The sequence below is a fragment of the Monopterus albus genome, unplaced genomic scaffold (genome assembly GCF_001952655.1).
Source record: "Monopterus albus unplaced genomic scaffold, M_albus_1.0 scaffold24.1, whole genome shotgun sequence".
NCBI classification, from domain to species: domain Eukaryota; kingdom Metazoa; phylum Chordata; class Actinopteri; order Synbranchiformes; family Synbranchidae; genus Monopterus; species Monopterus albus.
The window spans coordinates 483,576-498,982 of NW_018127904.1; the positions used below are offsets into that span (position 1 = coordinate 483,576).

Here is a 15,407-nt window from a genome sequence, read left to right on the forward strand (position 1 = left end):
AATGACTCACATGAAGAAGCCACTTCCTAAATACTAGAAGGTGGTGCGCCTTGCAAAGTTGTCCAGGCTGCTGACTTGAGTAATCTCTGTTGGGTGACGGGACTCCTCAGGAATCCTGAGAAAGTAGGACGAAGCTCACTTTTCTTATGTAGTTTAGTCATTTTCCGCATCTAGGCCGCTTGTTCAAGAAGTCACTGAACTTAACGTGAGCGACAGTCTGCGGCTTCACCCGCACCATGGTCAGTAATCGATTTAATACCAGCGTTAATAGTGCAAACTAAGTCTTGAACTATAGATGTGTTAATGCAGAATTACTTGGGCTGCCGTGGACAGCGTGGAGCTCTGTGTGGACGGGGGACAAAATAACGAGAACTTGAATCGTCAGCTTGCGTTATGTGATTTTTTAACTTGTTGTTACCTTTCCCAGGGCTACGGGAAGGTGTTATCGGGGGTGTTAGGGGCAGCTGCCGTCATCACCTTAATAACAATCCCAGCGGTTTATTTCAGCAGTAAGTTACAGTTTCTCTTTGTGTCCTTGTGCTGCCTGTTGGAACTCAGAGTGAAAATGATCATAAACAGATTGTGTAACTCCAAATCATACATTACAGTTATTTGTGCTTGGGCCCATTTTAAGTTTCATTTTTGTTTAAATGGGTCTTTTTAGGTTTAATTTGTTTAAGTGGCAAACTCGCGAAAGAGCAGAAAATGATTATATGATTTACAAATTGCTCCAATGTGGTTTTTAAGCTGCATCCTGCTGGAAGTTACAGTTCAAATAGCGCCACCACGTGACGCACAGGTGAATGGGTGGTTTTCATTTCAGATTGAACTGCAAACATTTAGGAGTTTCTGACACCCTTATGAAGCTATTTAAAGTAATGCAGCCGTGCACAATTTCAGATACTGGCGGTACCAAGAGGCCATTCACCCTTGATGATTACTTCAATGATACCATAAGGTGGAAATCTTACTATTTGCATTGGATATCAGGTATAGCTGCCAGTCAGAATAGGCAACATAGTGTATTAATCTTTATGTTGTGTATAAGTCTCTCAAAAGCGTATTGTTGTCCTTCCTATCTGCAGATAAGGAGTATCTGCATAAAGCAAGAGATGGGAATCTCTTTCTCAACAATGCAGAAACACAAGAGGAGTCACTATATTTGAGCAATTTGACCTTTGTAATATACATATGCATACATTTGTAACAATATTTATCAGAGCTGATCAGTGCTAGTTTATAAATTGCTAATATTTTCATAATCATTCTCACTGTAGGCCCAAGTGAATGCCACAAATTATTTACTGTCAGGCGATCATAAATACATTGCTTTGGAAAGCAATTACACCAAGGTGAGAAACTACTGGTAAATGCTCCCCAGTTCGTTTTGTATGTTTGTTTTTAGTTGTAAATGTCACATTAAGTTTGATCATAACAAACAGGATTGCAAAAGTCTTCAAACTGGTTTTTGTGTTTGACATCCAATAGAAATGGAGACATTCATTCACAGCCTCATACTCCATCTATGATAAGGAGAGTTCGTAAGTACCCATGATCTATTGTTATTGTATCACTCAGAAACCTAAGTGCAATTGTATGCTACATTCTTCAGTAACAAAACAGTACTTAATTCAATGATAATCACCCAATAATTTTTGTGTTTTATTGCAGAACATTTGTCACACCTGTGAGTCTTCCAACTGTTGTGCAGTACTTTGCCTGGGCCCCAACAGGAAACAAATATGTGAGTTTACACCATGTTGTCATGTTCTCTGGTCTTCACAAGGGCTCACTTCAGCTGAAGGGAATAATACTCGAGCTACTTCAGCATCACTGGTTTTAAAATATGCTTAAATAGACAACATTTATATATTTATTTTTTTGTCTCTGTCAAAGGATAAGGAACACTGAGGTCTATCTTAAGGATGATTCAATGTGTTATCTCAACCGGCAGCCTGAGTTTCCTGTGTATGTTTGGGGAAGCTGGCTTTAAGTGGTTGAGTGTGGAGCCTACCAACAACTGTTCTGACAATATGTGGGGGCTGTTTATTTCTTTCATTCCTTTTTGTCATTTAATACACTACTACACAACTTTTTTGCCTTCTAATAGTGGGTAGAGCGGTTGTCTCCCAACCGGAGGGTCGGAGGTTAGAATCTCGAGGCCTGCGGTCCACATGGCGAAGTGTCCTTGGGTAAGACACTGAACCCCCGAGTTGCCCCCAGTGGTTAGAGCCATCGCGCAGATGGCTGCCACAGTTCTGTACTGGAAACAAATTCCTTGTGTGTAACATACTTGGCCAAATAAAGGTGATTATAATGTTTATCCTGGCCAGAGAGCACAAAAGCCTGCTATAGAAAAACAGCTCCCAACTGACAAATTACACATGTTATCAGAACAGAGGACATTGGGAGGCTCTACACTCAACCAGTTAAAGCTGGCTTCTCTATACACACACAGGAAACTCAGGCTTCTGATGGATCTCAGTGCTCCTTAACCTTTGACACCTGTAGCTTAACTCACTGGAATAACAGAGTTACATAAAGTATTTCTGACACATGCATAACTGGTGAATTTCTACCACAGTAAATATACTGCAGTTAAAATCATAAAAACTCTAACCACATTGTGTTTTGCAGGCTTATGTCTCAGACTTCAACATTTTTTTCAAATCTAATGTCAATGCTAAAACTGTACAATTAACCAACAATGGGAAAAAGAATGAAATCCTTAATGGTGTCCCTGACTGGGTATATGAGGGTAAGTATTGTTCTTTTTCAGGAGTTTGCATTTGTGTGTTTTAGATGGAAGATAATTACTGAATTGTTTTTTTTTTTCTCCCAACATTTTCAGAGGAAGTATTTGGATCAAACGGGGCAATATGGTGGTCGTCAACTGGGAAATTCTTGGCTTATGCTGAGTTTAATGATAGAGAAGTTCACAAAGTGGAATTTTCCTGGTTTGGATCTGAGCAATATCCTCAAACAGTGGCTGTTCCATACCCAAAGGTGGGATTCTCATGTGCCTTTTACAAACATGGAATATAGTTATTAACAGGCAAAATACCCATTAAGAGATAAATGCTATAGTCCAAATAGAACAAATTATATGGGCCAGTTCTCAACTTCATATTTTATCTTCCTCATGCTCTCATGATGTATAATTATTCATCAAGAATGTATCTTATGATGTAGGCTGGATCAAACATTACCAAGGTGAAACTGTTTGTGGTTGATACCACAAATCCATCTCATCGCTCACAGGTGTTTCCCCCTGCATCTGTTGCTTCTGGGTCTGTATATACTACATTTAAAGCGGAGCCAGATACAATATATTTATAGTCTGTCTTACATGAAAACCTTGTCACCTTCTGTTGCCTTTACCCAGTGATCACATTATGTGCTCAGTGACGTGGGTTACAGATGAACGCTTCGCTGTGCAGTGGCTCACAAGGAAGCAGAATTACGTGATTGTACAGATCTATGACTTTGATGGCAGCAACTGGAGAGCAAAGCAGGTACATACAATATCACCTCCTGGTTATCTTTCTGGTCAGGAAGTCTTAGCTGGTTTCCAGCAGGATTTTCTAATGCTTCAGTGCTTTAACTGCATGCTCATGTGATTAGATGCTAATTTACTCCAATAAATGTCTACTCTGCACAGAAATTTGAGCAAACAAGCAAGACAGGCTGGGTTGGTCATGTGAGTTTTCAAAAAGTACAGCCTTTGTATATTGCCAGTGAATTGTTTGAGCTGGTGCATGACTACAAAATCTTTCCTTTTTTAGTATATGCCATTGCCTTTATTCTTTGCTGAAGATAAACTCAGTTTCTACAAAGTGATGAGTGACGCTCAGGGCTACAAACACATTCATTATGTGAGAGATGTAAGTATTTTCAGTTATTGTTATCAGAAGTATACTGTCCAGTCACTTTTGTCTTACCTTTGCTATATGTGGTGTTTTATTAAGGGCAAAGCAACACCTATTACCTCTGGGAAGTGGGAAGTCATCTATATATCCAAACTAACCACAAATGCCATGTGAGTAAAGATACCATACATGATACATTATATAGTCCATGAACAATATTATAGGATGAAACCATGTAAATGTGACTTGCATGAAATTCTTTTCCACAGATACTTTGTGAGTAATGAATACCAAGGAGTACCTGTTAAAAGAAATCTTTACAAGTAAGGAATTAATTTTACATGTGATGGATTAACTCATTTGTTTTATTGCATCTGTTTATTACTTTTGCAGCACTTTACACTCCTCATATTATTTTTCTTTAGTATGAGTTAATGCATTCATGGACCCCAGGAAGACTAGGAAATGCATTAGTCCAAGCTAACCGGCATCAATAAACAAGAGCAAGGAAACCAAATATTAGAGCATTTGCTTCAACTGGCACGAACTGAATCACATAACTGTTTGTTTTTCAGGGTTATGATTGGAACCAGTCCTTCTGCCCCTCAGTGCCTCACCTGTGACCTGTACAAGGACAGGTGTCAGTACAACTCAGCCTACTTCAGCTTTGACGCCTCCTACTATCGAATGGACTGCTACGGTCAGTTACTCCTCCACATTTCCTCTTAGCAATAACTCATCTGTGGCCAAGGTTTACATAAAACCCCAAATGAGAAAAGGTTGGGACAGTACCATCCCACTTTTTCTGTTTTGGGGTTGTATTATCTGTGGTGCTGAGTGTCTGTAAACAATAATCTGAGCTCTGATAGTCAGTGCTAAAGTTTTACAGAAGACTTGATATGTAATCAGCTATTTGTGCATTTTCTATTTTTGTTTTTACCAGGGCCAGGATTGCCTCGCTACACACTCATGGACAACAGGGGCCCAGGTGCACGTATGTATACTCATGAATTTGATGAAGTTTCACTAGGTACTAACCCCAAGTCCACTGTTTATATACTGCAATTGCATCATTTTACAATTAGTGCATATTATCATCTCATGGTGGGCCCTTCAGATGTGCACAGATACAGCTGTATTATTAACTGTACGTGTATATTGTTATTTTCAGGAAATTATAAAGTTCTTTGTTTCTGTACTATTTATTGTACATAATCAGTTGTACTCCAGATTAGGTACTATTCTTATAATCAAAAAATAATTACATCCTCAGGTTCATGCATCTGGCCAAAATGAACTTCTTTGCATCAGGTGTATAGGCCAAAGAGTAATACTAATAAAGTAAAAAGGTTATAGCTTGCACACAGATTTGATGGTCTAAAACGTTATTTTTATTCAGGCAAAGCTGCCACGAAAATGACATTTTGACATTAGGTCTCCATGCGAGAAAGTTCGTTTAAGATATAAATCCAGTATGCCTCCCTTTGGTGAAGTTTCTTCTCTCGGTACCCTCCGCTTGAAGACATGGCAACTGTTTTAAAATTAATTAATCTTATAGGAATAATATTGTGTCCTGTGTTGTTAAATTGTTTTGCCACGACTGGCTGTCTGAATAAAAATTATAATAAATAATAATAATAATAATGTGTTGTGCATCGAACCAGTGTGCGGGCTATAATTGTTTTACTCGATTACTAAATATTTCTTTACACATTTATAAATCGTACCACACATTTAGTTTGTGATTCATTTAGCTAATAGAGTTTGAACACTAAAGATTTTAGGCTGAGGTGGGGGCCTCGAGTCACATGACTTGAATCACACTTAAATCGTAAAATTTGAGGACCTGAGATTTGATGGATTAACACTTGTAAAACACGCGATTTGACTTTGCCTTGGTGTTCATGACTAAGCACTTGACTTAGACCTGAGTCAGATCACTCGTAATTACTTGACGTTTTCATTAAACGTTTGCATTTTTCTAGGTATTGAGAAGTTACGTTTTGTTTTTGAAACATAATTGGGTGATTTCTAGTGCAAACCTGGCAACCCAACAGAACGCGGGCATACTAGCAGAAGGTAACAGGTGGCAGGAAACAGCTATCATGGAGGGGCTTAGTACAAAACTAATACAATTTGGATTCATGGATTATTTCGTCGAGGACGGTAGTAAGATGAGAACGGGCGGTATGCAGAGTTTGTAGCTCAAAAATAAACGACACGACTTTCACAACATCAAGACTTTATCAGTCACTACAAAACTCACAAAGAACGCTAAGTACATGAAGGTGTACGTTAGCTAACTTATTAGCCGGTCAAACTTTAGCTAGAAAGCTTTCGTTAAATGTTAGACTCGCGTTTCAAATGCATTGTTTTGCGAAGAGTTTATGGAAGCTATGACGGGCATATCTTTTAATTTAATAGCTAAGGGCTAGTTAGCCTACAATTAATAATGAGAGTTGGTTTGTCAACATTTTACTTAAATGCGTGATATTCTCATAACATCAAAATTTTGTATGACTTGATTTGTGACTTGCTTGGTTCTCACCACAGTAACTTGGGACTTAGAGTACTTTACACTTGAAAGATAAGACTTGAGAATACTTTGACATGCACATGTGACTTACCCACCTCTGTTATTTGGCATTTTGCATCATAAACTATACGTGTGTTAACTAAAAGCATTTGTTGCTTTTTATAAATACAGGTACGGGTCAGTACATGTTGGCTTGAGACTGGCTATAGCTTCAGAAACACAACAGATTATGACAAATCATCATAAGGAGGTGCTTACAGCAGTTGACCAGTTATTCTGTGCCACCTCACTGCTGATGATTACCCTGAGCTACGCAGTTTTTGTGCATTGAATCTTTGTAAAGGTTGTCATATTTTTAATATGACTAGTTGTTGTTCTGTTATGTTTTTCAGAGCTCTCCATCCTGGAAGACAACAATGCACTGGAAAACATTCTGTCAGAATTCCAGATGCCAAAAATGCAGTATGGCACACTAAAGGTTGCAGGATTTGGTGAGTCAGTATATGTTTAAAGAGCCCCTCCAGAAATGTTAGAAGATTTTCTGCTTTGAACTATTGTTTATTCTGATATGGTTTTTCTACACACACACAAATAGCATAGTTGTTCTTACAAGCCCATCGACTATTGCTTCGTTGAAAAGAAACGATTAATTTATATATATATAAACGATTAATTTATATATATATATGTATGTGTGTGTGTGTGTGTGTGTGTGTGTATAGAGGTATATTTTTTTATTTCGAAAGTTTGACAGTTGGACAGAAGATATTCCTACTTCACTGAAAAGCCCATTCTCAATATATGTGCACTGAAGTCTTTGAATTTCCATGTCGCAATTGTGTGAGATCAGTATTGGATCAAGATTAGCTTGCAAACCTGTTGAGATGTCTGAAAAGCAGGGGTTAATTTGTGCTGGCACAAGCCGGATCCGGATCCAGCACCTGTCAAATTGTAACCAGCATCTACTTTGACTGACTCAGCATATTTACATATTAAAGCATATGAATATATGAATAATATATAAAAATTCCACAGTCTAATACTTTTGGTACAACTATCTTTTTACAACAGCATATTAGACTAACATTAGATTAATTAAATACAATAAAAACGGGCAGTTTGGCTAATTACATCACAGCATAACTAGCCCATTCAGGTCACACTGGGTCAGCTGAATATTCAGTGTTGTTAGCCACAGAGCAAAAATGAGATGAGAGCGAAAAAAGGACAGGCAAAGTTGCAACACGGTGAAGCTTGTCAGAAATTGGAAGCTGAACAGGGCAAACTGGACCCAGTTATCAAGACTACAGCTGTTAATGATAAGGTTAGTTCATGCCAGGCTGAGGTCATAGATATCAGAAAGAAATAGGACTGCCCAAGATCACAAAAGCAAAGCACAGAATAATGTGGAAGAGCACTCCTGCCCCCTGACTGCATTATGGGCTGTTTAAAATAACAAAAGGTAAGAACATGTTTAATGTTACTGCATTGTATAGTCTCTGGTGTTCTTTAAAGTTGTTGCTGTATTATACTGAATATAATGTTAATGTGTAGTGGTGTAATAAAGCCCTAAATATGATGTCACGCTTGCTACTGGTTGAATTGATTAGAGGCCATAGCCTATCACTTGCAAATGTGTCTTCTTGTGGGTTTTTTTTTTTTTCTTGGCCACTACAAGCTGCTCCCTTAATGTGGAAACTACGCAAACACATTGGTCACTGGGGAACGTTTTCATTCTGGGACCTCCTCTCACCACATTGACATGCCAGGTCCATCACCAAGTGATTTTCCAGGACATAATAATTTACAAAGTAAAAACTGCAGAAAAGTATGTGCATTCAGACACATTTTAAACTTAGGTGAACACAGAAACGTTCTTCATTCAGCAGGTGCAGAGCAATACTCTACACTTAAATCATTCTGCACTGAGAAGGTCAGACTTCCCAGTGAAGTAACAATACACAAATCACTTTGAGTGGTGGGGGACTTTAAATACATTTTATCATATAGGTGAGTTTTTTTTTAAAATTACATTCTCCCTTCTCAACTTCAAGAATGTAAATGTAATTGGGAGATAAAAATAAGTAAGATACAACAAGTAAGTGTAAAGTTGTCATTACTTTCTTTTAAAGATTTTGAGATTGCAATCCATGCTTTTATCACTTCCCATCTTGACTATTGCAATGCTCTGTAGTTTGTTGTTAACCAGTCTTCCCTCTCTCATCTTCAGATGGTTCAAAACGCTGCTGCTCATCTTCTGACAAGTACTAGAAAATTTTGAGCATATAACCCCTGTACTGGCCTCTCTCCACTGGCTTCCAGTCCATTTTAGAATTGATTTTAAGCTGTTGATTTTCGTTTTTAAGGCTCTTAATGGTTTGGCACCATCCTACCTCATGAATTAGTGCAATGGCACAAACCTACAACATGTTTTAGATTTTCAAGGCAATTTATCTTAGAGGTTCCTAGGGCTAGATATAAACGCTGGGGTGACCGTGCTTTTACTGTTGCAGCCCATAAATTGTGGAATACTTTACCTCTCAATGTTAGATCGGCCACCAACCTGACTGCTTTTAAATCATTGCTTAAAACATATGTATTTGCCTTGGCTTTTATTACCTAGTAGGGCCTAATGCTTTTTTTTTTTTTTGACTGTATGCCATTTGTGTCTGTGTTATTGTGCTGTTTTTATTCTTGCATTGATTCTATTTATTTTATTTTAGTTATTTATTGTGTCTTATCCTGCCCATGTAAAGTACTTTGGTCAGCTGGATGTTTTTAAAGTGCTTTATATATTTTGATTTGATTTGAGATAAGCTTTGAAATAAAGAATACTGAGAACAAACAATGATGTTTATCGGATACTGCATCAGATGGATGTAATTTTGATATTTGAAACCTCAATTTGTCTCTCTTCGTAACATTTTGTTTTTCTTCCAAACAGATCTTTGGTATCAAATGATGTTACCGCCAAATTTCAAGAAGTCTAAAAAATACCCTCTCCTTATTGATGTGTAAGTGAGCAGCGTTCCATCCCAGTAGAATTCAGTATACATCTGATAATACATGCTGTTGCTATCGTGTACAGGTATGGTGGCCCCTGTAGTCAGAGGGTGGACTATCGTTTCAAATTGAACTGGGGCACGTACCTCTCCAGTTCACATGGGATCATCGTCGCTAGCTTTGATGGAAGGGGAAGCGGTTACCAAGGGGATCAAATAATGCATGCAGTCTACAGGCGCCTTGGGACATTTGAAGTGGAAGATCAGATAACAGCAGTGAGGTAAAGTGTGTCTGAATGTTCGGTCACCTCTGTTATGTTGCCTGGACTATGTGATGTCATAATATTTGTTAAAAAAAATAATAAATGCCTAGTTTACTTGATGGTTTCATAGTTTTCTGAGAGTAATGAGTTCTGTGTTGTAGGAAATTCATTGGCATGGGTTTTATCGACAAAGACAGAATAGCAATATGGGGCTGGGTAAGTTGTGCTACAGTTTGTCTTGTTTCTTTATGTATTTTTCATACACTTGTTTATTATGTTTTGGCATTTATTAAATGTAATAAATTCTGATCTTCAGTCGTATGGTGGTTATGTGTCCTCAATGGCCTTGGGTGCTGGAACTGGGCTGTTCAAGTGTGGAATAGCAGTGGCCCCAGTAGCCAAGTGGGAATATTATGGTGGGTATACATGTGTGCATACTATAGAGTATATTTTCTCTGAGGAATGTATTCCTCCTTTGCTGCCATTGCTGCAGTGTAGTAGTCCACTGTTTTAGTATTGTACTCTTGCCATTCCTGTACTTGCTTGTAACTATACATGTGTGCATCATGGCAACGTCACATGTGCTGCTTTTCTTGGGAGCATTGGTTGTGCCGCTTATTTAAAATTAACGCTGCAGGTGAATCCCAATTATGTTATTTCACCAAAGTTTATGGACAGAAGCCCCTTTATTGTAAATCAGTTGGTGTTTGAATTCTTCTGATGAAGGATCAGAGGAAAGGGTGTCTCATGTCCATTTAAATGCATCCTTGAGACCTCCCTCCTCACATTTTATTTGCCTATTATCCTGGCATCTTACTGTATGTAGGCAGGGCAAAGTTGCAGGGAAAAATGCAAGTGAGGGAACCAACAATCCATATGAGTCTTGAGAAACATCCTAGGTGAATCCCAGTTTCCTAATTTTTATCAGTCCTTGATCCTTGCTCGACCTGGAAGTTGTTCCGGTCCACCATGATGATGTCCTAAAGCTCTTATTTACATTTCTGAAGGGCAAGGAGGCTATGTGGAGGAGCTTTAACCGAGGATACATCCTTCATGGAATTGTTATAGATTGACATCAGAGGCAAGGACCTCTCATGTCAGATAAAACATTTTCTCAGTTCCTCTCTCCTCACAGTTTGGCCTTGCATCTTACATAGGTCAACTAAGATGCAAGGAAAAGACTAAAGTTAAGGAAATGTGGGTGTAGGGGAATTGGGGTTCACTTCCTGTGTACATGAGATACAATTCAGCACGTTACCAAAGGAGGATAGTATCAGGCATTGAGGTCAACAGCAATTTTGAATCAACTCAACAATATCATAATGATATGAAGAGAAATTCATAGTTTGTCAACCTGATGCTGCAGTTTCTCTGGCATCACTGATACTGTAACCTCCTCGAATGTTGTGGTTTGTGTGCAAAAGTGGACTTTCTCAAGAAAGCTGCTTTAATCCAGGAGTTATTCGACCCTAATTTGTGCTCTACTGTGTGTACTTTTTAACCCTCCAGATACACATAAAGTATGCAAGCAAATATATGAACAATTACACTAATGTCTTCCAACATTTTTACAAATCAGTCCAGCAGAACCATTATTGTAAAATGTTTCTGCTTGAAGAATGTGGTATTCAAATCTGTTTTTATTTCTAGGAAAACCTTTTATTGTTGAACTGTGATATACAATAGCATATTGTTTCAATAGTGTATATACTGTACAATTGTGGTATTAACTTAGTTTTCCTTTGTAGATGCAGTATATACTGAACGTTACATGGGCAAACCCACAGAAAATCCAGACCATTACAAAGTGAGTATCACACAATACTTTCAAACTACTGCACATTTCAGACTTGAAGCATATGTCAGTAACTGAATTTTTTTATTTTATTTTATTTAATAGAATTCCTCAGTGACAGCCAGAGCAAAGAACTTCAAAACAGTAGATTATCTACTAGTTCATGGCACAGCGGATGGTATGTTCAGCATTTCAATCAAATACTGTTCTTTTCAGTTTCTGATGTGACTTGAGGATGGGGTAGCCCTGTTTCTCATCAGTGTACCAGGTGACACCATAAGGCCTTGCACAAACTTGAGCTTTGATGTTCAGTCACGTAGTGAAAGCGCTGTCTTTCCTGTAGACAATGTCCATTTCCAGCAGGCAGCACAGATCTCTGCCGCCCTGGTGAACGAACAAGTGGACTTTGAGGCAATGGTAAATATTAGCTTGGGGAAGTGGGATGAATATTGAACTTGATGGTGTTGCTTTAATAACAGGTGTAAATGGGAAAACAACTGCCTTGTATTATGTAAAGTAAAAATGTATGATTCATCAAACATTTAATTTGATCGTGTTAATTGAAATTTAGGATTTTGGAGCCTGTGCACTGATCAGATTTTGGTATTTGTTTCAGTGGTACACTGATAAGGACCACAGGCTCAGCGGATCCGCCAACCTTCATACATACACCCTCATGAGTAACTTCCTGCAGAAATGCCTCCTTAATCCCAAATAAACGTGAAGAATGTGAAAGCATTTGTAGCGAACATTACTGCAGGTTTTTTTCTAATTTGTATACTTCATATCTTACTAATATTCTGAGATGTCAAGTTTTTATAGGCAATGGATATTCAGCTAAAAATACCAAAAGCTTCAGCATGCATTTATGGTTGTGAATATGATAAGTGATTGTTCTGGAGTGGTATTGGTTTGTGTTGCAGCTGTGAACAAATGAAAGTCAAATAAATGTTGTTTTGTTTCATTATTTTTTTTCTTGTCAATTATCTTAACAGTTTGTTCAAATGAGTTGTCCATAGATCATTAAACATATTCTGCATCAAAACAATAAGTTTGTATATTTTCCTCTCTCAATAGGCAGCATTTTTTTAAATGTAGTGAATAAAACATATGCCCAAATTTGTATTGTATAAAGAATAACGGATGAAAATGAAATTGCTGTTTCTAACTACATGGTTACTCTACAATAGGAAAAATAATATATAACGTGACCACCAGGCACCGAGATGTGACTGTTTAAACATACTGTATATGGGTGGCCGTATTTGTCACTGTTCATTTGTTAGAGTAGAGGTTTGATCGTGACGTCTAAAGAAGCCGGTTTTCTCAGATGGTACTTTTTTTTTTTTTAGCCAAATACACTCAGCAGAGTGAGACGGAAGCTGATTAATGGGTTGAGAGTAACAGGATGTGCTGATGTTTCTGTGACGGAGGAGTCACCTGAGAGAATGCTCCTCAGCTTCACTATATAAGATGGAGCAGATCAAGAAGGCACCGTGAAACAGCTCCAGAAGCCAAAAGAGAAGAAAGGCACCAAACAGCCCACTTACAATCTCTCACTCGGACGCTCAACAGAAAAGTACCACAGGTGAGAATGTTTGTGTCTTAATCCTTTTTAAAATCTGTGATACCTTGTTAAGATAAAACGTAATTATTTTATGTTTTATTGAAATTTTCTCACGGTGTCGTATTTCAGAGCTCAAACGATGAACAGCGCTCACTCTTTGGCTGGACTCTTGCTTCTCATCATCATCCAAAGCAGCTGGCAGGTGCCTGACCAGGACACAGATCGAAACTCCATGTAAGATGAGTTTTCAGCTTTTTTCTCATTCACACTGGCCTTAACCCTCCACTAAAGATCCTTTATAAGAAGAGTGTCACCATATGAATACGTGATGTCCTGAGTGTTTCACATTTATACTAAAGTGCAAGTAAATATTTCTATTTTTTGTGTCATCTGTGGTTCAAGCATGTTTTTGAGAGTTGCAACATGGTGTGAAGGCAATTCATCAAAACTTTTTAATGGCAGCGCTGCAAAGTTTTTTTTTTATCAGTTTGACAAAAATATTTGCGGAACTACATGCAGAGGATACGTGTGTTGTCAGACTGCACTGCCACTGACAGTTCCACATGTTGCATTCAGAGTATCAGCCTTTAGGGAACAGGATTCACAGAGCATAGTGAATAGCAGAGAATAGTCCAAATTTAATTTATCATTAATTCAATTGAAATTGTTGATAAGGAAACGTGTAGATAAAATTTATTGTCACTTACATTTCAGGGAAGTTATGTGAGATGGTTCTTTATCATTTTTTTAACAAATATGCATTTTAACATCTGCTTTGTAGTGTACTTTTCTCTTTTGTTGCTTGTTATCTTTTAATGTTTTCATAATTTTAATGTGGTTTCACTGTTGTTTGTAAGGAACCATAGCAGTTATTCATAGAATATAAAATATGCAAAATAATTGCTGAGTCCCGTTAAAGATTTTGTCACACATGGCGACCACAACATCAATGAGATCCAGATTCACAGTAATGATAACGATGTATCCTTTTCTAGGTTATTGTCTGATAACTCCATAATGACTGAACCCATTGAGCTCCCAAACGTGAAGAGACATTCAGAGGGAACATTTTCCAATGACTACAGTAAATACCTAGAGACGAGAAGAGTACAAGACTTTGTCCAGTGGCTAAAGAACTCAAAAAGGAATGGGTGAGCGTGTCCTTTTATTGCTGAATCTTTTCACTTTGGTTTCATACTCTCAATTATTTCAAACATACAGTAAGTCAGCTTTGTTATATACTGTGAAAACCACATCTATATATGTGGCTATAATTGCATTAATTTTGTAAATTGTTTTATGCCTCTCGCTTTGGATTTGAACTATTGCTGTGATTTTAAGTGAAATCGAACTTATACCAAAACCATGTTTCTTATGTTAATGTGAATGTCAGTCTTAGCCTTTTGTAGCACAGTTACCTTACATATACAGGATTGTGTCTGTATTTTCTAATTTGTTTCTACAGGAGCCTGTTTAGACGCCATGCAGATGGCACCTTCACCAGTGATGTGAGCTCCTACCTGCAGGACCAGGCAGCCAAGGAATTTGTGTCCTGGCTGAAGACCGGCCGAGGTAGAAGAGACTAGACTCAGCCAGAGAGCGCCACTGGCTTCCTAAATAATACAGCAATTCTTACTGGCTCTGTTGTACGTTTCACATTCTGTACCAGCCCTTTTCTTGGTCATACTATTAAATTCCCCTCATAAGAAACTCTGTTGGCCTTCTGGCCTTCATTAGTTGAAGGAAGTTTTATCAAAATGCAAAACATTACAGTACTGTATGTTTCAATAATAAGTTTGATAATTACATCTCTTGATAGTCTCAGTACCTTGCATTATTATTTTGAAAAGTAATATTTAGCTTCCAATAAAGAAATTAATGAGTTTCCTCTTTTAAAAAAATCCATTTTGAAATATTGGTTTGATAAGAATTACTCTTAGCAAGGAGCTCCCACATATCTGTAGCACAGAATATAAATCCTGAATAAAAATGATGTTGAAGGCACTGGATCTACCTGTTAATGTCCATCAGTAAAATAAAGATTAAAAAAAACATTTTGCTTAGCTGTATGAGTATATTAAAGCCGCTGAATGTGAGCTTCACCATTTGGCCAAAAAATAAGATTTGACAATGAGCCACTGGTTTTTCTCCTTTTTATGGATGAAGAACAAAAATCGCTAAGAACATTAGTCTCCGGGGAGTAATGTGCTCTAGGATTCCTACCAGGTAACAAGATGATGTGTGTCAGCTGTTCACTGGAGAAGGATTTCCCAGTGATGCCTGACAGCACGCCAAAACGGGTTATGCTAAATGAAAGAGAAAGAAATCATGTCAATCAAGTGGGACTCCCAGGGAACAGTAACTGGGTCAACACT

The 15,407-nt window shown here is 37.9% G+C and overlaps 2 protein-coding genes across 3 annotated transcripts; both read left to right on the plus strand.

Moving 5' to 3' along the window:
• Positions 1 to 64: 64 nt before the first annotated feature.
• Positions 65 to 12,432, plus strand: fap (fibroblast activation protein, alpha). Of its 2 annotated transcripts, XM_020594744.1 has the most exons (26): positions 76 to 239; positions 428 to 509; positions 901 to 990; positions 1,086 to 1,180; positions 1,278 to 1,352; positions 1,489 to 1,541; positions 1,672 to 1,744; positions 2,638 to 2,758; positions 2,852 to 3,006; positions 3,193 to 3,290; positions 3,386 to 3,515; positions 3,662 to 3,700; positions 3,786 to 3,884; positions 3,969 to 4,039; positions 4,139 to 4,192; positions 4,445 to 4,569; positions 4,813 to 4,863; positions 6,798 to 6,896; positions 9,350 to 9,419; positions 9,494 to 9,688; positions 9,832 to 9,886; positions 9,987 to 10,086; positions 11,419 to 11,477; positions 11,571 to 11,643; positions 11,809 to 11,882; positions 12,082 to 12,432. In XM_020594744.1, the coding sequence occupies exons 1-26, from the start codon at positions 237 to 239 to the stop codon at positions 12,181 to 12,183; spliced, it is 2,241 nt and encodes a 746-aa protein (XP_020450400.1). In that variant the 5' UTR covers positions 76 to 236; the 3' UTR covers positions 12,184 to 12,432. The 2 variants fall into 2 exon arrangements, with proteins under 2 accessions (XP_020450401.1, XP_020450400.1); XM_020594745.1 differs by lacking the exons at positions 9,987 to 10,086; positions 11,809 to 11,882; positions 12,082 to 12,432 and having other exon boundaries at positions 65 to 239.
• Positions 12,433 to 12,859: 427 nt separating this feature from the next.
• gcgb (glucagon b) lies at positions 12,860 to 14,744 on the plus strand. The gene is made up of 4 exons (XM_020594746.1): positions 12,860 to 13,053; positions 13,162 to 13,266; positions 14,028 to 14,183; positions 14,498 to 14,744. Exons 2-4 carry the CDS (start codon positions 13,172 to 13,174, stop codon positions 14,616 to 14,618), a joined length of 372 nt encoding a protein of 123 aa, XP_020450402.1. The 5' UTR covers positions 12,860 to 13,053; positions 13,162 to 13,171; the 3' UTR covers positions 14,619 to 14,744.
• Positions 14,745 to 15,407: the final 663 nt, after the last annotated feature.

Coding starts and splice junctions, on each gene's coding strand:
- gcgb (XM_020594746.1), top strand. CDS start 13,172: ATGAACAGCGCTCACTCTTTGGCTGGACTCTTGCTTCTCATCATCATC. Junction 13,267..14,027: donor GACACAGATCGAAACTCCAT/GTAAGATGAGTT, acceptor ATCCTTTTCTAG/GTTATTGTCTGATAACTCCA. Junction 14,184..14,497: donor AAGAACTCAAAAAGGAATGG/GTGAGCGTGTCC, acceptor TTGTTTCTACAG/GAGCCTGTTTAGACGCCATG.
- fap (XM_020594744.1), top strand. Junction 3,007..3,192: donor TGGCTGTTCCATACCCAAAG/GTGGGATTCTCA, acceptor CTTATGATGTAG/GCTGGATCAAACATTACCAA. Junction 11,644..11,808: donor AGTTCATGGCACAGCGGATG/GTATGTTCAGCA, acceptor TCTTTCCTGTAG/ACAATGTCCATTTCCAGCAG.